The following is a 26141-nucleotide window of genomic DNA, read 5'->3' on the forward strand; positions in this document are numbered from 1 at the left end:
AATTTCAACAATTAATGACGCAGAAAAACTAACATTACATATACTTAGTGTGTGGTAATCAATATTTAAGCCAACAACAACAAATGTCACTACTGCGTTTTCTGTGCAAAGTTCTCTCTTATGAACTGCTATAGATTAGAATCCGTTGCCAGCAAGCACATAATACATACATAGAACAAACGAACATATGTATATAGATAATTATAGTTACTTTTTAAGACCATACTGCCTAATGCTAATTTCAAATAGAATGTTTAACATTGCATTACTTTTAAAGTTTTTACAATACGCATTATTCTTTAAGTACTTGTTAGCTGAAAAACACATTGAACATAAAACAAAAAGCACAAGCTGTTAACACTGGCAACACTACACAAAAATAGTTTGTAACAGCAGTTAATATATGTATGTATATATATGTATATTGGTTTTGTATAATTAGTTTACGTTTCTTCTTCTTCCTTACGCATTTTGCTGCGTTGATATGTTTGTTTCATAAGCTTAGTTATTAATTGCCTTCAGATTGCATTATCCAACTGCTTGGCAAGCATTCCTCTAAGTCGTTACCAAATATATTTGCATTTAAAGTCATGTTTGTATGTGTGTGTGTGTTTCATGAGCACTTTTGCTAAATTCTGCATGTTAATTTTGTTTTTTTTTATTTTTTTTAAATCATTTAAGATGTTAGCGAATTTTCGTTTCCCACTTTTCAGGCATTTTTTCCATTATTTCAAATTTCTAATTTTACTTTTTAAATAATTAAATTCAATGTTATAAGTATTTATGCACGTTATGTATTTGTATGTGTGTGTTTATGTGTGTATTTGAACATGTGCTTAGAAGGCAGTATTATCATGCTCAGCAGTTGGCACAGCCATACCTTGTCCGCTTAAATTGAGACCCATGCCCACATCACAGCCGACTCCACCTCCGCCCCCGCAGTCACTTGCGCTGCCGCCACCTTTACCCGTCGCCTTGCTCAACATTTTCTGCACCTGCGCCTGCGCTGTCTGCTGATTCATACGTTTCGCCTCGGCTACGGGTAAATCATCGTCGGACTCGAGCGCCGGATTAATACGTCCGTTACGCTCATCCTTGCCAGCCATTGTGGCTGCACCATAGGAACGTGCCAATGGACCAGCCATAACAGAAAGCTGCAAAGAGTATAAAGTGAGTAAGAAAAATGTACAGAAATTAAAAATTTTCATAATTCGCTTTTGAAGGTTAGAAATTCTGAATTTATTATTAATGAAAACTTATGGGCAGGCAGCTGAGAGTGTACACGAATACCTTGCAGCGTCGATTCGGTACCGTTCGAAGCAACTCAGACAGACGTATGGAACGACTTGGCCCATCTTACGTCGATTATTAAAATGAAAGCGTACAAAATACAGCTCTTGAAAAGTTCCAAGCAGATCCGACAATTTCGAGCCAAATTTTGTTCAGCGATGAGGCCCATAATGGCGCAATGGGTGTGGAAACAAGCAAAATTACCGCCTTTGGGACAAAGAACAACCTGAAGAGATTCAAGAGCTGCCATTTTATCTAGAAAAATACAACGGTTTGATGTGGTTTGTGAGCCTGTGGAATCATCGATTCATATTTCTTTAAAAATGATGTCGTTGAGAACATAACCGTCAATGGCAACCGTTATCACGCCATGATAACCGACTATTTGATGGCTGATATTGAAGCTCGTGATCTCGGCGACATTCAACAAGATGGCGCCACTTTCTACAGATCACATTAATCAATGGATTTACTTCGGTCAGCTGATAATTTCACGTTTTCGGCCGGTCGATTGGCCAAAAAGAGAAGTTTGATATCACACTGTTAGGCTTTTTCCTCGGGGGATATGTAAAGTCTAAACTCTATGCGGACAATCCCGCTTCGATTCAGACCTTAGAGTAAAACAACACATGATTATGTGTCGAAACGCTCGAACGAGTGATTGAAATTTTAACTTAAGGGATAGATCATCTGAGACCTAGCCGCGTTGTCCATGATTTGAATCGGTAAGTTTGTATCTCAGCTATATTTTATATTGGTACGATAGCGGCGATTTCGATAAATGATCAGCTACTTGGCGAGGAAAGGATGTGTACAAAATTTCAGAACGATATCTCAAAAACTGAGTGACTAGTTCGCGTATATAAAGACGGACATTGCTAAATCGACACCTTATTCAGGTATAACAAACAGGTGAAGATAGATTATTTTTAAAGTAAAGTGCTAAAAGTGGTTCAACTTTTCCCATTTTGTTTTTGTTTGTAGCAAAGTTATGTTTTGATTATATAAAATATATAGAATTTTGGCTTTGAAGTTTCTTCTTTTCTTGGATCACACTTTTGTCATAAAAAGAAAGAGTCATGAACCAATTCAAGGCGCCATAGGCCTTTTTCCTCGGTCAATCTTTCTACTTAAACTTTTCGAGATGTTTTCAAAACTTACCTGCTCTCCAGCTTCTGAAGGCTCTCCCACTCTTTGTACATCTTCAGGAATATTCACGACACAACGAAAATAGTCGTAATTCGGTGGAAGTTTACCCGATTCAAACATCATCCTAAAAGTTAAGAGTAAAAATAAATTTTACATAATTTCTCACCAACTAAACGCTGGATACATACTTTGTCCACCAAGAAACACCTATCAGCGTGATCAGACTCATTAACATGGCCATGGTGCGGAAGGGGAATAACTGGGTTTGCGTCTCCTCGTCATAGCCGGGAAAATGTATTAGTGGCGCCAGACCAAGCATTGCCTCACCACCCGACAAACGAATAAAGAGCGCCACAATGTAGGCAGCTAAGCTGCCGTAAGTATTACAGTGCTTTTTAAAGTGCACGACCATCAAAAGTTGTGGGAACAAAATGACATACACCAAATCCGAGCACATGGACCTGCAATGGGTGTAAAATATAAATAAACTATTTAAATATTTTAAATCAGGCGTCGCACTTACCAAAGTCCATAAATGGAGGGAATCGTAAGTGCCATTATAGTTGAAAGTATGCCCACGATTATTATGGCCACACGCATCACCCAAATAATCTCCATCTCGGAAGCTTTTTGACGGAAAATTAATTTGTAAACATTGCGCGCAAACATGGATGCAGCCGAGAGCACCGACGAATCCGCCGAGGACATGACAGCTGCCGAAACGGCGCCAAGACCAAAGAATGATACAAAGTCGGGTGTAAGGTATTGTAGTACCATAGGTAATATCATGCTAGTCTGCTCGACGGTTAGTGGATAGGGGCCGGTATATTCGGTTTCATTCCATGCTTGAAAAGTAAACGTTAGAAAATTAGTAAGTTTTTAATATTTTTTTATTGAAATGCAATAAACTTCCGTTTACCTGTTGCTTTGGCAATGGCGCCAATGAGTACCGGCGGTATTGCCATGAGGATGCAACCAGCTGCCGCAACATACGACAACAATTGAGCGCGACCAGCTGTCTTGCTTGATAACACGCGCTGAAAATACACCTGCCACGGGATGCCACCGAAGATCAATAGCAGTCCATAATCTATGTAGAACCATTGTTTCACCGGTTCTACGTGCCCCATCCAGTCCACCTCCATTGAGGACAAACTCTTCACATGATCATTGGCCCAAGCGAATGGTATGCACATCCACAAACCGATAAATATGCAAAATAGTTGTATGACATCGGTATAAGCGACGGAATATAAGCCGCCGAAAAGCGTGTAGAAAATGGCAATACACGAGGAGAGTATCACCGAAGTGCGGTGGTCCATGTCAATGATTACAGACAGCGTAGCGCCTATGAAAATTACACCGTACAATTAGAAAGGATTAAATTACTGACACATAAAGCATAAAATACAAACACACCCAAAGCGGCTAAAATGCCAGCAGCCCAGAATACCTCGCCACAGAGGGCCGGCAGAAAGAGCAAACCACCCATGCGTTCACCAAAAGAGTCCTGCAGCGGATCCAACATGGTTATGTAACCTTGCTTACGCATGGGATTTGCAAAGAAAATGCCACCTAAAATTAGACATTACAAGAGCAATAAAAAAATTATAATCTTACACTCGAGGTGCTTTGGCACTTGCACGGGGTCACACTTACCGAAAACCAAGCTTAAGGCATAACCAAATGGCGCCTGACACCACACCAGACCGGATGTGTAGATGGCCTCTGCCGTGCCGTTTATGTAGCCACCACCCACCCAAGTTGCTGCGCAGCAAAAAGAAAGCGAATGCATTATTTCAATGTCATTGTGGTATTTAAAATTTCTGGGTGATTAGACGTCACCGCAGCAATTGACCTCCAACACATGCACAACACACACACGCTTACTCACCGGTCATTGTGAATATGCCTACGAAAAGACCAATTGAGCGTCCCGCCAGCATCACCTCCTCCTCGGAATCATTGCCGGCCGCCTTCTTACGTCCCGCCCATATGCCCACGACCAGAATTAGCAGATAGAAGAGCACGATGCTCACCACACCAGCGATATTAATCATGTTGGGGCGTGTATTATCTCCAGATTATTGTTTCAATCAAAAATGTGTTTTTAATTTCCGTGTGATTCGAGTGATGACCTTGTCCAAGCTTAGTTTCAATTTTCTATTATTTAGTTTTCATGGACATATTCGGGCCAAAGGAACACTAGTTAAGTGAGGAGCATGTAAATAGTAAATACTCATTGTAGTTATTTAGAACGCAAAGTAGATAAACATGAAAATAAATTAATGCTAATAATAATGAAAATTAAAAAATAGTAATATGAATTTTTTTATATTTTATTTTTTATTAAGAAAAACTAATTTCACTAATTAAAAAATATTTAAACAAAAAAAGTATCGAAAAAATATTGTCAAAAATTAATTATAATTTATTTAGTAATTTTATCGTATGTATGAAAGGGAAATGTTCTAGCAGACAACTGGCTTAAGAGATCATTTTCAAAAATTCGAAAAAATTCTAATAAAAAATATTCATTATACTTTGAAAATTGTTGGTATAAGTTCAAAGTGTGAATTTAAGCATCAAAGCCTTGGCATTTTCTGATTAGCGCAGAGGCCGAAAATATGCATGAAAAGCTACTTGCATTGCCTGTAGTAGAGCAGCCGAAGGATCGACGACAAACTTTATATTGAAATTTACCGTTGTAATAACACAACACAAAAAGTTATTGAGTAACGGTATACGCAGGTCAGATTAAACAAATAAATTCATTCACAAATGTTTTGACTGGAACTTGGAGCAGCACACACACAGCTTAGTTACGCACAATTACATTTCTCGAAGCATACTTTTAGGCGATGCTATTTGATTGGAAAGTGACAACGGTGAATTGCTGAGTTGATTGTGAGCGGCAGCAAATTCAGAGAAAGCGCTCATTCTTTCTAAAGCATTGGAATTAACAACAACAAGAAAGGACAAAATTATGTGGTTGGAATAAGAGAAAGAAGTGCTTTCGTATTGTTTGACTTTGATTAATGATTTACATTGCGCCTGTAGATAACAACTGGTTCGACGGAATTTGCGTTGTAATCACAAAATTATGCAATAAATGGAAATTTCCGTTGATAAAATAAATAAAGTATATTTCAAAAAAGTGTACACACCTTACAGAATCAGTTTTAGTGTAGATACTGTTTCCAATTGATTTAGAATATTTTTTTTTGTATTTACTTTTAGTTACTTAAATACTTATGTACTTTTTTTTATATGCTTCAAGCATGCATTTAATTACCAATTTATATTTTTTAGATTATATTTATATCAATAAATTGCGAGCACAAATATTTTTGTATTTTTTTGTTAATGAAAATTGCAACTATCGCCCCAGCGTAGGGACGTCTTTTGAGACGGACTATTTCTCGTTTTAAAATGTAACCCGCACATGTGCTCGAACGATTGTCGATTCACAAAACGCTCGCATCAAATACGGTATTTGCTATTTCGTTTGATTGAAAACAAATACAAGTTATTTTCCGTTATTCTCACAAGTTATGTAACATTCGGTTACAGTTTAAGATCTTAGATGTTGCACGTAAAGTATATTCATGCTCAGCCGAAGCAATGATCGCAAACGAAAACCGTTGGTGGCATACACAATCCACACGCACTACTACTACTATGTGAACACACCGTAGAGCGCCTTAAAATATATAACTTTCTTTTCAGCGTCCACCTTGACTGGACACACTAATTGACTGGCGAATAGGTGTGCGCGAAAAGAAAAGTGCGCCTGAACGTATACTTCAGACGATTTTCAATAACCTTGAAAGCAAGTCTTTTCTTTCCGGTAGATACTGTTTACAATTCGTACGTCGCTTCTTTTATTAATTAAATTATTATTTTTTATTTTTAGTTATTATATTATTGTTGTAATTATTTTATTTTTGCTGCAGTCATCACAAACCGGCGCCTAAGTCGGTGCTAACGTTTCGGTGGCAATTCGGTAACTGATTGTCAAAGCCTGGAAGACTTCCTGTGAAGGTATTTAATCGTGCCGTGCAATTTTAGTGTGTATTTGTGACAGAGTGCTTGATTCATTTCTGGAAGTAGTCGGGGAAATTTGAGTGGTTGGAAAACTAGGGGCAGCACATTGATGTAGGAGTCGTAATGGAAGGCCAAAATTGTTTTGAAATCATGGAGGGGTAATGTGGTGAGAATTGTACACATATACATTTATACATATAAATACACATATATAGTTATTACATATATGAGCAATTCACAACCTGTCGTAAAGCATCGTAAAATCGTAAAATTATACAAAAAACAAATGTAAAAATTTATAATTTTACGATTTTACGATGCTTTACGACAGGTATACAATAGTATAGTTAGGAATTTTAAATATTACATATAACACATTTATATACTATTGTATCAAATTTTGTTTTAGCTTAGTTTTACTTGAACAATTTTATATAAAATATCGCCACAATGTTGTTGGTGTTGTTTTTCTTTTTTTTAATTAATTGATTTTTCATATACTTTATATAATTTTGATTACATCTCCACTATATTTTTCGTTATGTTAGTATTATATCTTATTACTTTAAGTTTATTTGTTCAATTTATTGTTTTTTAAGTTTATAACAAAAAAACATTATAAAATAATGTAACTGGCATCATTGTTTACGTCAAAACACTTTCGCTTGAACAGCTGTCTTTTGGCATTTAAACGTTTAAGTTTGTGATTTTACATTAAATGTTTATAGCATTTCGAGCGCATCAAGAAAAGTTTTAATAGTAATATATCAGTTTAATAATACAATATATATTGTATTTAAGTCCAGCAAATCCTTGTGCTCCAATCTTATAGTAAAACCCATAACATAGTACAAATTATGGACGAATTCAAAGTTCCGCTTATGCCAACAAACCCGTCCGGCAAAGTGGAAAAACCTCAAGAAGCGCAACCAAACGATGTTAAAGTTGCGGAAAATGATAAAGTAAAAGAAATTCCAAAAGCGCCTAGTGCCAATACGCCAAATCAAGTTTGCCCTTACAAAGTGCCACCATGGTCTGAGCCGCCACCCGAAACTACCAACTATAAATTTGAAGTTTTAAAATCGGGTCAAATAATAAGTGAAATCGATAATTTACAAAAGCAAGCAGTTTGGAAGTTTGGACGATTAGCGCCACCGGCAAACGATCTCGAATTGGCGCATCCCACGATTTCACGTTTTCATGCGATTCTTCAGTATCGCCCCAAAAAGCAACATTTACCATCTGATTCGGAGGAAGATAATACTAGTGCAGATCCACCAGAGGGTTGGTATATATATGATCTAAAGAGTACGCATGGCACATTCTTAAATAAGCAACGTATACCACCTCAGGTTTTCATACGCATGCGTGTTGGTCATATGTTACGTTTGGGTGCCAGCACAAGATCTTATATTTTACAAGGCCCGGAAGAAGATGCGGAACCAGAGTCAGATTTAACTGTAACAGAATTACGTGAACAACAAAAACAAAAACAAGCTGCCGCTGAAGCTGATGCGATTCGGAAAGCGGCGGAAGCAGAAGAGCGGGAACGAAATGAGGGAATCAATTGGGGTATGGGAGAAGATGCAGATGAGGAAACTGACTTATCACATAATCCATTTGCAAGCACAAACAATGAAGAATTATTTCTCGATGATCCTAAGAAAACTCTTCGGGGCTATTTTGAACGTGAAGGGCTGCAATTAGAATATAAGTGCGATGAAATGTCTGCCGGATCGTTTGTTTGTCGCGTAGAATTACCACTGGATGATGCATATGGCCGCCCCATCATAGCTGAGGTTGTGCATAAAGGTCGCAAAAAGGAGTGTGTTGTGCAATGTGCTTTGGAAGCTTGCCGGATTCTGGACCGACACGGTGTTCTACGTCAATCAAATCAAGGTGAAAATGTTAAATAAATCCATTATTGTAACATAAAATATTAACGCTATTTTCTGTTCTTCATTCAGAACCTTTAAAGAGAAAAGTGAAATCACAAGCAGATTCTGACGATGACGATTTTCTTGACAGAACAGGTGATATTGAACGGAAAAAGTTGCGAAAATCAAATCCTACAACTAATGTCGCCTTAACATACGAAGATTTGGTAAGAAAAAACATTTTGTTTGTAACAGAAACAAGGACTAAATATATTAATATATTTTTTAATTTCAGCTAAAGAAGGATTCTGAAATAGTAATGGAACTACAACGAGTTGCCGATGATATAGCGCGTTATCAAGAAACACAACGACGTCTAAAGGCTTCTCAGTCGAATAACAGCGAAGATCTCGATCACTTTATGGAAAACTTAACCGATGACGTATCTAACCTGGATAAGACCGAAATACGAAGATTACGGGTAAGTCGTCTACTTAACATATTCACCGTAAGGAAAATAATAATTTACATTTCTTTATTTGCAGTTGGAACAACAACGGCTTAATGTCGAAAAGCAAAAAGTGCAAAGATTAATAAAATTAGCTAAACCAATAGATTTCCATTTAAATAAGCCCAGCGAAACGCCGACGGCTGACTCAAGTACGAAGAGACAGCTGCCCATGATTGGAAAACGCAATCAGTTTAGTAAATTTAAGATTGCCAAGATGGTTACAACTAATAAGAGCGAAAAAGCCAATCACACAAATTTGGCTTCTGATGAAGAAGAAGTAGAGGAGGATAATGAAATCAGTTTACCAACAAATAATGGCGTAGCTAAATCTTCTTCGATAGAAACAGCTGCTTCTAAAGAAGGACAGGAAAGTAAACAAGAAGCTGTGGAAACGGAAATTATTGAAGCATCGCAATCATCAGAATGTACTAAAAAGCTCTACGGCCCCGCAGTCATCCCTATAACCAAAGGTGATAAGGAAGATGATGTGCCAGCTGAAATGCCTACGAAACCAATTGATACAAAATCATCTTCAGCAGAATGCACCCATACAGAAGATGCTACAGAAGCGGAAATTACTAGAAAAAAGCGAAGACAGCGTCAAAGACAACGTCAAAAGCGACAAGAAATTGATATGGAAGAGCTCGAGGAGCACGAATCCAACGAGAAGTATGCCAAGTGGGTGCCGCCACCTAATCAAAGTGGTGATGGCTATACAGAATTGAATGACAAGTATGGATATTAGGCTTTTTTTATTTGACAATATTGTATCATGCATTTTTATAAAAAAAAAGTGTAAATACAATCACAACTAATTTACATTTAACGGGAAATTTTAAATAACAAAGAAACATAATATTAACTGCCCTTGGGTTTTGCCAGTTCAATAATCCGTGGCGATGCTTTGGCTTTAAGCGCGGCGGGAGAAATTGCGAATGGATTTTCACGTATATGTGTATTTTCGTACTCCTTTGGCTCAGCCAACTCTTTGATGCGTGCCGTGGGACGTGCCTTAAGTGCATTCGGCGATATAGAGAATGGATTCTCCTTTAGATCCGATTCTCCCACTCCTTTCTCGCGTGCTGTAGCTAACTCCTTGGTGCGTTTTGTGGCTAAAAGTTAGAAAAATATTGAATATATATTTATTTATGTACATATGTAAGATGTGAAAGCAAAATTGTTTAATTACCTTTGTAAGTTAAAGCAGTAGGGTTAATAGGTACTGGCAAGCTTTGAATCATTGCGGAGTCATCATGCGCTGTTGGTAGTGCCATTTTCTTTATATTTTCCGATGCCTCATAAGTCTTCATGGCTGGTGTTAGTGCCCAAGGCTCTTTAGTCGGTTCTTCATGCGTCTTGGGTAGAGCAAGTGCGTTGAATCGGGTCATCTTATCGAGTTTCATCCTTTGGACAGGCTATGCAATAAATAGAGGGCTTAGATTAATTTCATTAATTTTTGTAATTGTTTTTTTTTTAATATATGTATTTTTAAGTTTTTATTTTTCTAGTTTTTATTTTTATAGTTTTATTTTTAATTTTAATAAATGTTTTATATTTTTAAATTTTAATATTTTTATTATTTTTATTTATTATTTTTTTAAATTTATTATTATTGTTTTTTTTATTTATTATTATTATTTATTATTTTTTTATTTATTATTATTTTTTTATTTATTATTGTTTTTTATTTATTATTATTTTTTTATTTATTATTATTTTTTTTTTATTATTATTATTTTTTTATTTATTATATTTTTTTTTTAATTTATTATAATTTTTTTAATTTATTATAATTTTTTTTTTAATTTATTATAATTTGTCACTTTTAATTTGAATTTATAATTACCAATTTTGGTTGCTTTGGCTCTTTTTTGGGTTTCGCCAATTTTTTCAGATATTTTATGTGCTTTTTCCATTCAGCCTCATCCCATTTATGTATTGGAACTCTGTAAAAATGTTAATATACATACATACATACATTTAAACATTTCTTTTTCGATCAGAAAAAATATTTTACTTTTTCTGTGGCGGTTGTATGTTAGTCAGGCGACTATAAACAGACAGTAGGCTCAGACGAATTAAGCGATTTATGCCCAATATGCGCAGAGGTTCAAACAAGTCCTTAACCGTTTCTTTAAATAAAAGTAGTTTTCTGTTAAAACAAAAGAATATAATAACCAAATTTTTCGATGTGCTTAGATTGTGATTTATTGACTTACCGCACTGCTGGTAGAGCTAATTGCTCTGTGCGTGTTCGTATGCGCACATCCCGAACAAACTCTATGGGTTTTTTATATTTACATGGACATTGGGGTATGAAACGACCTTTGATGGGCCGATTGTGTTGAGCGATTTTGAGTAAACGTTTACGTTTCGTAAACATATGCTTGTGGCGTTCCACTAACCGATGCCAACTCTTATATATGTCCGGTAGAAAACAACTTATATTTTCGGGCAGATGGTCAAATGTTGGACAACATTTGGAACTCCTTGAAACTTTATGCATTTTTCCCTTTTTTTAATTTTTTTTCTACACAATAAATTTCGTTTCGAATTTCAATATTTATCAAAACAATTTCATATGGTTGTATTTTGAAACAATAATTCCGAAATTCTAGATTTAGAAAAGCCAAAAATAATCAATAAGGTGGAAAACTGACTCAAGTGAAATGAAAGTCAAATACTTATACTCAAATTAGAGATTGCAAATATGCTTTAACTATCGATTGCCCAATGCAGAGATCAAATTCCAAAGTAATATTTGGCGGTTGGACACTGTATTTCAAATCAATCATGACCGATGCAAAATACAATAGCCCACTACCAAGCTGCATCATTTGGAATAAGAACTCGCATTTAACCTACAACTACATATTTATTTAATAAAAACATAAACTTAAAATTTAAATAAAACACATACATAATTTGCACTTTCAAGTAAAATAAATAATGCCGATAAGGCCGAACACTAAAGCATGTACGTCTTCGGCTTGGCCAACTCCCTCAGACGCGGTGTAATTCTAGCACGAAGCGCATTTGGTGATACTTTATATGGATTGGCGCGGGTATGCTTGTCAAAGTAATCCTTTGGTGCCGCCAGCTCCACTATCCTTTGCGACGTCTTTGCCTTTAATGCATTTGGACTTGTTTTGAACGGCGCTTCTTTGACTTCCGGTTTGTGCTGATAAACAGGCGGCGAAGCCAATTCCCTAATGCGTTGCGTAGCTGTAAGAAATGAATTCAAATTGATTTAAAATGTCTCCACAGACGTTAAATATTGCTTATACAACTGTTGCTGTGATTATTTTTGATTAATCTTTATCTTAGGTATAAGCGTTCCAGAATAACTACAATTATCTAGTGTGATTTATTATACCCTGATAACACCTTTATCGAACCACTACAGCATATGTGCTTTTAGCTACCATACAAACTGTACGATCAAAATCCTGTGCTTGTACGTATTTTGTTGTATTTGACGAGATATTTTCACGAAATTTCGTGTGGATTATTGTTCAGAGCAATTGTATAATCTTCCAACAAATTGTTCAGATCGGACTACTATAGCATGTAGGTGCCATACAAACTGCAAGCAAAACCAAGTTCTTGTATGGATGCTTTGTGTTTGTGAAAGGTATTATAGCTTCGATGCAACCAAAGTTAATGTTTTTTCTTGTTTTTTTTTTAACTTTCTTTTCAAAGTTTATGTTTCATATTATTTATTTTTTTATATACTTAAATATGTATGTATTCCCAAATTATGTAAACAAACCTCTGTAGTTGAGCGCCGTTTCCTTCACGCGGTATACCTCCTCTGGATCAAATACTTCGTACATACGCGGTTTGGATATTTTTAAAATTCGATCGGAGGGCGTGTAATATTTCATATTGTTGGTTAACACCCATTCTTTGGGTTCATCGCTTTCGTATTGTCTTGGTTTCGACAAATTTTTGAAACGTCGCAGAGCCGAGCCTGCACCCTTGGGTTTAACCATAAATCCGTAACCCTATGAAAATCGACACATATTTTGAAATAGGTGTATCATTTCGAAAATATCTTCCAAGAAAGATGTAACATCACAATTTAAGTCAGTACCTTCGGTATCTTTTGTTGCTTCGCTTTTTCTAGCTTTTCCAGCTTAGCTGCCTTTTCCTTCTTCTCTTCTTCTTTGTTAATATCAACTCGTGGTTTGGCAAGCTTCTTCAATCGTTCCTGCCGGAGCGTCTCTTCAGCGTCAGTGAGCTTCTTCGGTTTTTCTCTGCGCAAAAATTTAAGTTTTAATCAAAACTGGGTGTATAAACCATACACATACTTATGTACATGCATATGTATGTTAATTTTCTACAACTTACTTTTTAGTGGGAGGTTGCTTGTTCGACAAGCGGCTATACAAGGATAACATACTCTTACGTAACATGCGATTCACAGTGGATTTACGTTGGTTGCTGAAACTCTTAAAGGAGTCACGTTCTTTCAGTTGCATAAGTCGGCTGTGAGGTGTCATTATGGTTTATGAAATTGTAAAATTAAAGGAGCGACGCAAACACTTACATCACAGGTGGAAAAGCTAGCTGTTCTGTCCGCGTACGGGAAGGCATATCATCCCGCACAATCTCCACCTTACGATTACCAATCTCTGGGCAAAAGCAAGGCGTCAAATATTTGCCCGTTTGACGTCTTGGCTCAGCAAGAGCCCAAATGCGCTTATTTTTGGTTACCATACATTGGTAGCGTTCCAGCAGCTTGGAATATTGTGAGCGTAGCTCCGGAAAGAAGCACATGTGCTCCGCGGCCACCGCCAACGGAGTAATACAGCATTGCGGTCTGTATGCTGGCAGTTTTTTCATTAGCATTTCCAATTTAACACGATATTTTGAAGAAACAACTGATTCCGTTCAAACTTTAAGTGTACCCGATGCACCAGCGGATAATACAAGCTTGTTTAGCTTCGGCGTTGGTACTTAACATTAAGCTGAGCCCTTTGTTTACGCAAAACTTATCGGTTATTTTTTTATATTTTTGCTTTCAACCAAAATTTTCTCGTTCAACTATTATATACTGAAATTTTGAAATACAATTCATTATCGCACAATGACAAATTTATCTGCTCGTCCTTGATATCGTAAAGAAATGAATCAAATCGATTTTTTAAAGTATTCTGTGTCTTAACCCTCTGTTATGTTTTCGTGTTTTCTGTGAAATAATACACTTTTCAAATTCCTGTATTAATATCATTGATTTTATTCTGTCTCAACATTTTGTAAGATCGTCAGGACAGGACAGAAGCAACATTTGCGACATATTTGTATGGCATGATTGTACATAATAAAGTTTACTGTGCTAGGGATTCAATTAAATAAGATATATTCCGTTACATGCAATTTGGTAGAAGTAAAAATGTAAATAATGCATTATAATGACAAAACAAATAAATATAATAATCAAGTTGTTAGCCGATATTAGATATCTACATACGTTTGTCTAGTGAGGTCAAAAATTTAACTATTATATGTATATTAGAATAAATGTATATCGTCGAGTTCATAATACAACGGCTATAACACAAAATGTTTTTAAAGTACATATTCGCCAGATTAATACTTGAAATAAAGATAAAACAGTATTGGACGCTAAAAATTTTGTTTAAAAAATCTCAACAATATGATCTGACGATGTTTTGAAGCCCTCGTTGGACATTTTTGTTGGCTGATCGTCTTTTAATTTTATTATGTCGGGTATTAAGCCAATAATTTACTCAATTTGCTTTGTTATTAGATTGGTTTGGTCGCTCACAGCTGTTGCTTTGTTTAGTGAATGTTGGCTATGACAGCACGTGTATAGTCTTGTGTTGTCGACTGGCCGCCCAAATCCTTGGTCCGTACCTTGCCATCTTTTAGAACTTTGTTAACAGCGTTAGTTATCATTTCGCTGTATGTTGGCAAATTGACGTGACGCAACATTTTCGCGCCACAGAGAAGCATAGCAGTTGGGTTGGCAACATTTTTGCCCACAGCTTCGGCGAAAGTGTGTCTTGCACCCTGTAAAAAAAGTGATTTAAGTAAAAGAGGTGATTATATATATGACATATGTGCAATTTACCGGTTCAAAGACGACAGTTTCTGCAGAATATGAGGCACCAGCAACGACACCGGCACCACCAACAAGACCAGAACCGATATTGTCGAGAATGTTACCATAGAGATTGGGTGTAACCATAACGTCAAACTTGAAAATAAAGAAACGGTGATACATATATGTATATATATTTTTTTGTTAACGCAGAAATGTTGTACTCACCTGGTTTGGTCGTTGAACCATTTGCATAGTTGTGTTGTCAACAATCATTTTCTCAAATTGAATACGTGGGTACAGCTTTGCCATTTGCTCGCAAGATTTAAGGAAGAGACCATCTCCCAACTTCATAATGTTGGCTTTGTGCACAGCAGTAACCTTCTTGCGGTTATTCTTAGTAGCATAGTCGAAGGCGAACTTGGCAATGCGCATGGACTTCTTTGAGGTGATGATTTTCAAGCACTCAACAATACCGGGAACAGATTCATGCTCAAGCGCCGAATATTCACCTTCAGTTTGCTCACGGATAATAACGGTATCAATGCTCTGATGGCGGGTTTTTACATTGGGTAAACTGCGCACGTGCACGACGTTGGCGTACAGATCCAACTGTCTACGCAATTTCATATTCAAAGTTTCAAGTTCACCAGCAACGCTGTAATCTGGAGTGGCCAAAATACCCTGCAATGAAACATAAATGCTAGTGGTGATTGTGAGTGTGCATTTTAATTACTCTCTTACCTTAATACAAACTTTATTCTTCTGAATTGAAGCCACCACATCTTCCAATTTGGCACTCAAAATTGGATTAACCTCGGATAAAAAGTAGTTTTCGAAGTCTACTGGTGCATTGGTTGCCTTAAAAAGTATTTATAGTTTGAAAAATAAGGTATACATTCCTTATGATGTTTATAATTACCTTGAAGACTTCCTGCAATGCATAGACCAATTCCGGACCGACACCATCGCCTGGAATCAATGTGCATGTCACACGGCTACCGCCAAGAGCACCAGAGTCCTGTTAGATGTACAATGAAAACTAACAAAAACTAACTTATATATAGTATAATTTCTTACTTGGTTAACCGCTGAAGTTGTATGAATGGAGCGGACAGCTGTCGCCTAAAAAAATATTAATATGTAAATACCAGAAGTTCCTAATAATTTTGTTGAATTTTATTTAAGGCTTGTAACCTCAAAATTTGCACTAAATTCGCGCTACGACGATTCTGTTTATGTAAGAACTGTCAAGTAGTAATAAATCATGGCAGCTGCAAAATACACCAAGATCTACTCACCTGCATCAGCGTGCGACCAAAGGTTCTTGCTAACAATGCCATGTTTATATTATTTAGTGTCAACAGTTACAAAAACCCCAGTTAAATATTAAATTCCGCTCCGTTCAAAAATAAAGTTGGAGAACCCAACAATCAGCAAATCGATTTAAGATCTTCCAGTGGAAGCATTCCACTATTTGACAGTAAAGAAAAACTGTCAAATTGGCAATCGAACAGATGTTTGGGAAGGAATGCGATTGCCATTTGATTTGAATACGAAGGAAGAAAAATCCAACCCCACAAAATAAAATTTTCAAATAATTGCCTTTTTGATGCCAATATAAATATTCCCGTCGCCTTTCAAAGTTATATACATATGTATATATATAAATCTGAAAGCAGAGAACCAATTTGTTCGCATTGGACCTTCTCAATAATTTACGTTTTCTGCGTTCAAGCAAACAAAACAACACGTTGCATTATTTTTCCTATCAAATTACGTTAAAATCGTCATGCAGTGCGAAGCTGCGATGGACCTGTTTACATTATTTAGCCACCAGTGTGAATATCATAAATTTCTCTCTCTCTTTATATTTATTTTCTATCAGCTGTTATCATTCTGCATCAAATGACATAACTGACTTTTGATTTAACTTTTTATAACAATAAAAAAATTAATTAACACAAATTAAAAAAAAAAAACTATAAAATTATCAGTAAATTCATGGTGTAATTATTGCAAAATTTGGTGTTCTAAATTCTTAACTAAAGTGCTAAATCATACTTTCGGATGGCTTTAAGAGTCGCTCTACGTCTGCATAAAAATTGCTCTAAACTTGTAGCCGGTGGCAATTCTCCATTGCAATTCATTCGACTGAAGTGTTCAAGGTGAGCCGCAGAAATTTTTTAGAAAGCTGATGTGTGTCTAATCTGCGAAGTTATCTTTTAGACCATATTTTTCGTTCAACGAGAGAGGTGCTTAATTCTTAATTTAGTTTTATTTTTTAATTCTTAGTGGATCTAATATTCCGAAAATGCGTTTCGTACAATTTTTGCGTAAGAATGATAACCGTAGACGGCTTGGAGTAGTGTCTGAGGATGGAACAAAGCTCGTAGAATTATCCGGTGGAGCTTGCATTTCCAACGATATGGTTTCATTTATCTCTCAAGGTATTTCAATGGAAGAGGTTCAACGCAAGGTAGAGGGTCTCCCAAGTGAAGACATGTCCGATGCGCACATTCTTTTACCACCTGTGGTGAATCCACAAAAGATCATTTGCATAGGATTGAATTATAAAGATCATTGCGAAGAGCAAAACAAACCTGCTCCCAGCGAGCCAATTTTTTTCAGCAAGTTTAACACAGCTTTGACAGGTCCAACTGGAGACGTTATCGCACATAAAATCACTACGGTAAGTCCTCAACGGAAAATGTTAAGTACGTATGTATCTACATTTGTATGTATGTATGTATATGTAACTGATCTCGTGTTGTGATATAAGTTATTCTGATAAGTCGCCAACTGATATTGAAATTATTTTTATGAATATTTCTATTACCAATTAAATAAACTGAACATAAAATAATTATATATATTTAAATAAATTTATTTATAATTTTTCAGAAAATTGATTGGGAAGTTGAATTAGCTGTGGTCATTGGAAAGGAAGCCAGAAAGGTGCCAAAGGAAAATGCGATGGACTATGTATTTGGATACACAATAGCTCAGGACATTTCTGCTAGAGATTGGCAAAAGTCACGCAATGGAGGACAATTCCTAATAGGAAAATCAATGGACACATTTCTTCCTTTAGGACCAGCAATTGTCCATAAAAGCCTTATCAAAGACGTATATGATCTAAATGTCCGCACAGTTGTCAATGGTGTCGAAAAGCAAAACCACTTCACTGGCGATATGATTTTCAAAATTGATGACGTCATACATAGATTAACGCAGAGTATCACTCTGAAGCCAGGTGATCTTATTCTAACTGGTACACCAAAGGGTGTTGGCATGTACCGAAACCCACCAGAGTATTTGAAACCTGGTGATGTTATTGAAACTGAAATACAATGTTTGGGTAAAATGGTTAACAAAGTAGTCGCAGACTCTTGAAGTGATAATTTGCCAAGAGTGTTTCGAAAATAAGTGTAAAATGGTTCTGCATTTAAAAATTTACTTTTGTGATTTGTTAACTTTTTGTTATATTTAAAAAAATTATTGAAACTGTAACTAAATAAAGGAAAGCATTTATAAATTGTAACGATTGTATAATTTGATACATATGTACATATATTAAACGTAGTTTTGGTTTTAAAGAAAAATATGTTTTTGTTTCAAATGTTTATTTTATGCTTTAAAGGTAATATAATGGCCACATTCCGGCAATATAAGCATAGGACTAATGATAATGTAGATCTCTACATAAAAGTATTTTAAACTTTAAAGGTTTTACTTTTTGTGGCAAAGAATTCATCTCTTTTATGGTAAGGGGTGTACGGGTCATCTATGTAGTATTTCGGACGACGCCAAAAACTAGTAACCATTTTGTCCAGCATGTAACTCTGTGTTGAATTTGTGAAAATGTGTTGACGTAGTCTTCTGCGCAGCTCGGGAGATTTCTTAAACAATTTTTTATTTCGGCCTGTGTGAGTGCGTACCCAAATTCCCCAATCGAGACGTTTAAAACGTTTAAGTACAGCCTTTACGGATTTTCGTTTCCCTTTATTAAGCGAGAATTTTGTTAACGAACGCGTTTGCTGTTGAGGTGCACTGAAAACTGGCACAACTGGTTTTAACAAATCTGTTGAAACTGTGCATGGTAGTTTAGAAAGAAGAGTGGAATTTGTGGTTGCCCACGGGTTACAAACTTGGTAAGAAAGTGCACGCTTCATGGGGGCGATTGCGATGTTTTGATTTGCTAGTTGAGAGACCGTACGGACGGCTGAAAAATTAAAAGATAACTTTGACATATTGATTTATTCCCAAATATTTAAAAATTTACCTCCAGAAAACAATGTCCGAAGCATATTTTTGTTATTTTTGTGGTCTACTATTATATGTATTATTCAGATTGATTCCATAACCGCGTAGAATATAACCAAAAAATCACATATGATATTGACATTTACCCATGACGTTAACGTACTACATTGCCGACACATGTAGATGTCAGTTTTTATTATTGTTCCAATTATATTTCCTCAATTGTCATCGTAACATTTCCACTCTCTGTGCAAAATAGTGGCTCAGTTTGGTGCAAAACAGAAAAAAGTTTTCGTTTTTGTCTAGATCGCGGGAGGACGTTAAGCACCGGCTCGCAAAGGAATTGGAATTGCACCCACGATATTAATTATTCCAAAATTTATAGCAATATGTATCGTCTAGCACTGAAACGACCATGCCGAGACGCCATACAGGTTAGTGTAACTATTTTAAAGAATTGTGTTGTAAAAGATATAAAAATGCTTATGTGCCGTCATCACATCTATGCGTGAGGTACTACAACCACTATCACTCAACAAAACGGAAAGCAAAGGGGCAGCAAGCGCTCTGCTCACCTTAACGCCCGTGTAGACAAATAGATTGTTATGTCATCTATTAATGCAATATTTATACGTTTTGACCAAATATAATCCAAATTCCAAAAGAAAATTGATATGAATCTTAAATTGCAATACATATTCGTTTTTTTAGCATGTGGTGCGTAAACTTTCTACAAATAGCTACACCACAATAATGACAATTGTTATTATTAATTGAATACTAGATACCCATCACCTAACGTTTGCTTATTGAGATCAATTCTTTATTTAATTTAATTCGCATTTCAGATCACATTGAGCCAATATAGCCGAAAAAACTATAGCAATGGCCTGCCACCTAATGTACGAGAAGCCGGTTTTGGCAAAGTGCTGGTATTTCTATCGCCCCTTGTCGCTGTCGGTGGAGTAATTGGATACGCAAAGTCAGTTAATATCACACTTAAATACCATATATTTATATATATAAATAATATAAATTTTCAGATACGACCCGAAATTTCGAAAACAAGTCGAACAAAATGTTCCTGGTGCCGACTACGTTTTAAAAGTTGCTTTAGAGTCAAAAGACCCTCTTGAAGATATAAATAAGCAGTTTGATGGTGTCAAGAAACAATTCAACAATGTCACGAAAACGATTGATAGCGCCACATCGACTGTCACTGGTTGGTTTGGAGGCTCCGAAAAATCTGCTTCTAAGCGTAAGTTTGTTAAATTCTAAATTGGATAATTATCGTTAAAAAATAAATTATAAAATTTCACAGAATCAGAAGTTGCACCAACGAAAACCTCCCCGCCAGCAAAACCAGTGAGTTATAGACTTATATATTCATAAAAAATTTCCATTTCAACACAATAGCTTATCAATTTAGATTACAGCAAGTGCCGCTAAAGAAGCGTCGCCTGCCGCAAAGCCTGCTACTGCCAAACCTAGCGAACCTGTCAAAATAAGTAAACAACCTGAACCTTTGCCGAAGGATGTGACCGACTTGGAAAATGCGGTAGAAATTGCAGCTGCTCTAGCTGTAAAAGAATACAACAAAGCGATTACTATTCTCAAGAGGTATTTATCAATGATTTTCTTCAATTTGCCAAGTAATATAAGTTTCAACTCCCATTTCAGCTTTAACAATGATGTACGCAAAGTCGTTGATGATGCCATAGATAATGTTGACACCTCGAGATGGACCTCTTTAAGGAACAAGACAAGTGCTCGCGATACTTCCGTTGCTACTGCAGAAAACTCTGCACGTGAAGCTATTGATAAAATTGGTAATCAAACACAGCATTTGAAATTGTTAAATATTTCGATATATTATTCAAACTCACAATTTTATGCATTTAGAAAAGTGTGAGATGGCACTAAGCAAAGCTGTAACCTCTGATAATCATGAGCAGATCACTACCATACGCAAAAAAATTAAAACGTTGGTGGATCACATTAACCACGTCAAAGATGAATTATATCAGCATAAGGATCTTGCCGCGGTGTCCGAAAAATATTGGAGAAACGTGAGTATAATATAAAAAGCATTAGCTACCACTGTTGGGTATATAATACTATAATAATATTGGTTATAGGTGGAAAAAGCACGCAACTACTTCGTTGAGGAAATTGAGTCCATATTCCCCGGTCTAAATTTGGCGGATCAAAAACTAAATCTCTCAAAGGAAGATTTGGATTTGTTTATCATGCATGCTTACTCGCATGTACTGGCTTACCAGAAGGAACTGCAACGTTTGCAAACTGATGGTGAACTAAGACTAAAACGTGTGATGGATACCTTCCGAGGTGATAACGAATCGGATGCAGTGAAAGCCCAATTGGATTATCACTTAGAAGCTGAGAAGCGAAAACTGGCACTCGAACAACAGAAGAAAATTTTCCAAATCCGAGCTGATTCCGAAAAACAATTGCGCCAACAATTGAAAAAGCAAGCTGAAGCGCATATGGATCATTTGAACGACGCGATAGCCATGAAGGAAAGCGAAATGAAGCGTAACTTCACACGTGAATTGGAAGACAAACTGGCCACTGAAAAGGCTAATTATAAATTACAACTTGCGGCTATGGTTGGCAAAATGCGCGGAATGGATGCTGCTCTACAAGGTAAGCACACTTGGTCCATTGTTTATAATGTGCAAATTTATAACGAATCTCTTTATAAACGCTACTAATAAGAAATTGATGATGAGCTTAAAGGTACAGAGTTCACCCAATTAATCCTTTTCATTTGATTATATTATTGATATTGAATTTCACGAAGTACGAATAAATTATAAATTGCTATATTTACAGCGCGAGCTGAGTCGGAGCGTTCTGCCCATCAAGCGCAAGCACTTTGGGCTGCCTGCCAGGCCTTGTGGGCTACAGTAAGCACTGGTGAACCTGGCGTACACTGGCGCAATAAGTTGCGTCCGCTGAAGAGTGAAATCAAGGCGATTTCTAAAGTGGCTGGTAATTATATAAAGTGATTTATCACTTTTGACCGATTCTAAATATCTATTTAATTTTTTTCAGAGGGCGACGAGCTGGTTTCTGTTGTTATACAAAACCTACCAACTGCCGCCAGCGAGCGTGGCGTGTTCACAGAAGATGCACTGCGTGAACGTTTCATTAATGTAGAGCGCGTTGCACGCAAACTAGCGCTGGTACCGGAAGGCGGAGCTAGCCTCCCCATCTATTTCCTGTCATACTTGCAATCATTGTTCATTTTGAAGCCTGACGATCCCATTTCTCAGGATGAATTGCAAAACAAACCATTTGATTACAGTAAATTGGACACTTACGATATTTTGAACAGAGCTAGGCAAGTAGAATTGTTGTTACAGCTTACAAATGTACTTAATATCATTTGCTTCTTGCTTCAGGTATTTCGTTGACCGTGGAGATCTGCTGCAGGCCTTGAAGTACATGAATCTGTTGCAAGGTGGTGCACGTCGGGTTGCATGTGATTGGTTAAATGAAACGCGTCTAACGCTGGAAACCAAACAAGCTGCCAATACGTTAATGGCCCATGCTGCTGCAAGTGGCCTGTTATATTTGTAAATTAAAATATTGAATTGACTTAAACCATAAAAGATAAAGAAAAATCGATTGCATGCGGAAGTATCATTGGTATCAATCAGTTACTGTATTTTCATACATTAGACTTATCCGGCAAATTAAATCAACGCTTTAAATAATTTAAAATTCATTTTACATAGTTTTTTTTTTTTAGTTTTGAAATTACCGCTAATTTATAATTGTTGATTTAGTTGCGCATTCCGAATGTAAAGAATTGAACAAGTTGTTGTAATGTTGATAAAGAAATAAAGGAAGAAACACATACGCAATAGTAAGAAGGTTGAAATTGTTGGTGATTTTTATTTATGGTCGCTGGTAATACCGTCATTTTCTTCACAGTAATTTTTATTCTTCAAATGTTCTCCTCAAATTCCATTAATAACTTTAAATATCAAACAAAAAACAGCTGTTAGTTACTGCTGCACCAAAACCCTTCACAGGAGCATTTCTTATAGCATAAAAATCTATAAAAATATCTCTTGATTTTGATCGGTCAGTTATATGCTGTAGTAATACGATTTGAACAATTTCTAACGAGATTGATCCTTTGGAGCAATTCAAGGAGAATAATCCGTGTCAAATTTCGTGGAGATATCTCGTCCAACTTATAAAGTTTTCGCACAAGGACTTGTATTTGATCGTTCAGTTTGTATGTCGATGTCGCTTCCAGCAGCAGCTTCTCGTGGAGAAAGGAAAGTGTGCATAACTTCAGAGCGATATCTTAAAAACTGAGAGACTCGCGTATATACAGATCGACGGACGGACATGTCTAAATCAACTCAGCTCTTAATGCTGATCATTTGTACAATTACTGAACTGAAAAATACTTAAAAAAATTAAATAAAACTAAATGAAGGTTTTTTTGTTTTCGTAAATATTTTATTTGAATATCCTATCAGTTAAATATATACATAATTAGTAAGTGTAGTCCAGTAGTTTTGAAATAAATTAAACTATCGCCTGCATTCAAAAACGAGCTATGAGAACATGTCAATTCAGTTTATTGGTCAACTTTGCCGCTGCCAGTTTCTGTTCGATTGCCTGCAATGGAGTCCAATGCTGCAAACTTCCAACGCATATAAGCGACTCTCATTCGATCCCAAACATTTCCGACCGAGTCCATTGCAGGACGAACGTCGAGTATTGCAAATTTATAATCCTTGTCCACCACGCCGCCATCGTAGTAATCAATAACGTAACGAACATCTTTGCCACAACGATCAACAATCCAGTCATGACGATCGAACGGCAATTCATAGCTAATAAATATAAATATAATTATTTTGAGCTGATAATGTAAAAACGAGTAAAACATACCCCAGCCAGCTGCGTATGCGTGCACGTGGACTATAATCGGCAGCTTTACCACCAAAACTCTTTAAACGTGGATTTCCACACTCCCTAGCATGCAATGCTTCCCACTTAAGTACCTCTTTCCAGGCTTGTTCATTGTTGGCATTATGAATGAAAATAATATCGCCCATATCTTTCTGTGAAATATCGTCATTCTTCCAACGCCAACCTTTCCTTAACATTGCGTTCCAAAACATTTGCTGACTTGGATATTGCCAGAACTGCTGACTACCATCTTCTGTCACTTTTGGTATGCTCGATGTTTGACGGTCTGTGGACAGAGAAAAGGGTTGATCCGGTGCTGGTTGTTGATTGGCAGGTGGCATCATATTGAGTGGATTAATGTCACTTTGACCATGCTGAACCGGACACTCGGATGCTGGTGGAGTGGCAGTAGTTGTAATTTTTTCTTGTTGTCGCTGTTGTGTACTCTTTGGAGCAGCACCTCCTTTCTGGTGCATTGGACACTCTGGAGGTGGTGCAGCACCCGTGGCAGCCATGTGAATATGATCTTTAGGCATTTGTGGTGCTGCCTCCATACGGACGCTTGTGATTGTATTACCCATTATCAATCTATAATTATATTAATGTTTATTATTGAACTGGGTCATATGATTTTACATCCCCCCTAGAGTGGGTCAATGTTGTTGCATAATTAAAACTATTTTATAGTATATTTCACGTATTGGCAGCACTTACATTTAAAGCAATTGCAAATTTAATATTTTTATTAATGTAATTTAAGAAACAAGTCGAGATTACACGTCTAGCAATTTATGTAATTTTGTTACAAAAATTCTTCCCCACGAGGGGTAGTCGCAAATCTACGAGTACTGATGATGTTATTTAAAGCTTTTAAGGTTATAATATACACATTTGACAGTTGAATTTGACACATTTTCTGAGGGATGTAAACTGCGTTGCCATACTAAACAAAAGTGGTTGTTTATTAAAGTGGTGAGATTTTTTTTGTTTGTTTTTATCAGAGAACGTATAATCAGAGCAGAGAACGTATATTATAGACAGAGAGCGTATATCATATTCTCTGTACGTTCTCTGTATATCATGTACGTTCTATGCGTCGTTTATACGTTCTCTGCTACTGGGTGGTCATATGAATATTTCCCAGTATAAATGTCAAACCGCAAAGTCACAACTCGTACAAAGACAAATTGCAAAAGCAATAGTTTTATTGGTTAAATTGTGTTACCCAATTATACTCGTTTAAGCTTTGGTTTATTTACTAAACATAAAATTTGAAAGAAATCATTTCCTTTCGAAGCAGATTTAAATTTTGTTTCATTGCGACTATTATGTGTAATATTCCTGCATATTCACAAATTTTATCACTAAAAATATAAAATTGAACATTTTCACGGCAATCGTGTTTCTGAAGAACCTTAAAAAACGAGAGAAGTAATTTTATTTGTACGTTATCTTGGCGTCACGTTTAGACAAAGTAAAGTTGGTTATGATGTGGTCCAGTGTTCGGTTATAGTTAATCTTTAAGATTGGTTGAGAATGTCGTACAAAAAAATAAGAGCAAAAATTAAATATTTATTTTTCAATTACCGAGCTTCCTAAGTAGATTATATAAAAAGAAAATGAATTAATTATAGCAACGCTTAATTCAGATACGTCGGATTCAGATGAAGACGATGACACGAAACAATTTCAACCATATATAATTAACAGCACCCGTGGCCAAGTTACTCGGTTCTATTTTGTTGCTATTATTTAGATGATATTTGGGAAGTTTTTATTATTATTCAAAATACCAATCTTTCGCATTTATTTTTTACAGATTACCTCTTTCAAATGTTAGTGGCGGCTTCGTTTCAAATGGTCCATCCGTTGAGTACAATTTTTGATGACTCGTTCGAGCATCTCGACGGTTAGCTGGTGAATGTTTTGCTCCTAGTCTTGAAACGAAGCTGGATTGTCCGAATAAACT

General features: G+C 36.2%; 9 protein-coding genes across 12 annotated transcripts; 3 read left to right on the forward strand and 6 right to left on the reverse strand.

Moving 5' to 3' along the window:
• Nucleotides 1-751: 751 nt before the first annotated feature.
• On the reverse strand, nt 752-6429 carry LOC120782652 (high-affinity choline transporter 1). Its single transcript, XM_040115025.1, has 9 exons — nt 5607-6429; nt 4334-4644; nt 4099-4206; nt 3859-4014; nt 3359-3787; nt 2963-3284; nt 2628-2900; nt 2452-2563; nt 752-1154 (listed from the first exon to the last, which is right to left on the reverse strand). The coding sequence occupies exons 2-9, from the start codon at nt 4497-4499 to the stop codon at nt 837-839; spliced, it is 1884 nt and encodes a 627-aa protein (XP_039970959.1). The 5' UTR covers nt 4500-4644; nt 5607-6429; the 3' UTR covers nt 752-836.
• A 758-nt stretch (nt 6430-7187) lies between these two features.
• On the forward strand, nt 7188-9700 carry LOC120769037 (kanadaptin). 2 transcript variants are annotated; one of them, XM_040095892.1, is made up of 5 exons: nt 7608-7770; nt 7839-8385; nt 8454-8590; nt 8659-8844; nt 8909-9700. In XM_040095892.1, the coding sequence occupies exons 1-5, from the start codon at nt 7687-7689 to the stop codon at nt 9617-9619; spliced, it is 1665 nt and encodes a 554-aa protein (XP_039951826.1). In that variant the 5' UTR covers nt 7608-7686; the 3' UTR covers nt 9620-9700. The 2 variants fall into 2 exon arrangements, with proteins under 2 accessions (XP_039951819.1, XP_039951826.1); XM_040095885.1 differs by having other exon boundaries at nt 7188-8385.
• LOC120769068 lies at nt 9608-11395 on the reverse strand. The gene is made up of 5 exons (XM_040095928.1): nt 11094-11395; nt 10892-11026; nt 10721-10820; nt 10064-10289; nt 9608-9986 (listed from the first exon to the last, which is right to left on the reverse strand). The coding sequence occupies exons 1-5, from the start codon at nt 11378-11380 to the stop codon at nt 9733-9735; spliced, it is 1002 nt and encodes a 333-aa protein (XP_039951862.1). The 5' UTR covers nt 11381-11395; the 3' UTR covers nt 9608-9732.
• On the reverse strand, nt 11387-14002 carry LOC120769061. The gene is made up of 5 exons (XM_040095916.1): nt 13427-14002; nt 13228-13365; nt 12971-13133; nt 12647-12881; nt 11387-12099 (listed from the first exon to the last, which is right to left on the reverse strand). Exons 1-5 carry the CDS (start codon nt 13726-13728, stop codon nt 11843-11845), a joined length of 1095 nt encoding a protein of 364 aa, XP_039951850.1. The 5' UTR covers nt 13729-14002; the 3' UTR covers nt 11387-11842.
• A 90-nt stretch (nt 14003-14092) lies between these two features.
• On the reverse strand, nt 14093-16287 carry LOC120769052 (isocitrate dehydrogenase [NAD] subunit beta, mitochondrial). Its single transcript, XM_040095905.1, has 7 exons — nt 16246-16287; nt 16025-16069; nt 15867-15965; nt 15689-15805; nt 15173-15628; nt 14975-15100; nt 14093-14913 (listed from the first exon to the last, which is right to left on the reverse strand). The coding sequence occupies exons 1-7, from the start codon at nt 16285-16287 to the stop codon at nt 14683-14685; spliced, it is 1116 nt and encodes a 371-aa protein (XP_039951839.1). The 3' UTR covers nt 14093-14682.
• A 601-nt stretch (nt 16288-16888) lies between these two features.
• On the forward strand, nt 16889-18487 carry LOC120770874 (fumarylacetoacetate hydrolase domain-containing protein 2). 2 transcript variants are annotated; one of them, XM_040098512.1, is made up of 3 exons: nt 16889-17112; nt 17240-17636; nt 17849-18487. In XM_040098512.1, exons 1-3 carry the CDS (start codon nt 17015-17017, stop codon nt 18338-18340), a joined length of 987 nt encoding a protein of 328 aa, XP_039954446.1. In that variant the 5' UTR covers nt 16889-17014; the 3' UTR covers nt 18341-18487. The 2 variants fall into 2 exon arrangements, with proteins under 2 accessions (XP_039954446.1, XP_039954454.1); XM_040098520.1 differs by having other exon boundaries at nt 17020-17112; nt 17174-17636.
• Nucleotides 18488-18553: 66 nt separating this feature from the next.
• Nucleotides 18554-19378, reverse strand: LOC120770886 (39S ribosomal protein L35, mitochondrial). Its single transcript, XM_040098533.1, has 2 exons — nt 19230-19378; nt 18554-19169 (listed from the first exon to the last, which is right to left on the reverse strand). Exons 1-2 carry the CDS (start codon nt 19252-19254, stop codon nt 18661-18663), a joined length of 534 nt encoding a protein of 177 aa, XP_039954467.1. The 5' UTR covers nt 19255-19378; the 3' UTR covers nt 18554-18660.
• A 56-nt stretch (nt 19379-19434) lies between these two features.
• Nucleotides 19435-23120, forward strand: LOC120770866 (MICOS complex subunit Mic60). 2 transcript variants are annotated; one of them, XM_040098489.1, is made up of 12 exons: nt 19435-19644; nt 20059-20192; nt 20254-20468; nt 20532-20575; nt 20640-20830; nt 20891-21039; nt 21113-21279; nt 21349-21877; nt 21950-21970; nt 22067-22225; nt 22289-22577; nt 22639-23120. In XM_040098489.1, exons 1-12 carry the CDS (start codon nt 19600-19602, stop codon nt 22814-22816), a joined length of 2121 nt encoding a protein of 706 aa, XP_039954423.1. In that variant the 5' UTR covers nt 19435-19599; the 3' UTR covers nt 22817-23120. The 2 variants fall into 2 exon arrangements, with proteins under 2 accessions (XP_039954423.1, XP_039954432.1); XM_040098498.1 differs by lacking the exon at nt 21950-21970 and having other exon boundaries at nt 22639-22816.
• A 598-nt stretch (nt 23121-23718) lies between these two features.
• Nucleotides 23719-25034, reverse strand: LOC120766543 (holocytochrome c-type synthase). Its single transcript, XM_040092120.1, has 3 exons — nt 24887-25034; nt 24152-24760; nt 23719-24093 (listed from the first exon to the last, which is right to left on the reverse strand). The coding sequence occupies exons 2-3, from the start codon at nt 24751-24753 to the stop codon at nt 23835-23837; spliced, it is 861 nt and encodes a 286-aa protein (XP_039948054.1). The 5' UTR covers nt 24754-24760; nt 24887-25034; the 3' UTR covers nt 23719-23834.
• Between the last annotated feature and the right edge of the window lie 1107 nt (nt 25035-26141).

This window comes from Bactrocera tryoni, chromosome 1 (genome assembly GCF_016617805.1).
Source record: "Bactrocera tryoni isolate S06 chromosome 1, CSIRO_BtryS06_freeze2, whole genome shotgun sequence".
In the NCBI taxonomy this organism is placed as follows: Eukaryota; Metazoa; Arthropoda; class Insecta; order Diptera; family Tephritidae; genus Bactrocera; species Bactrocera tryoni.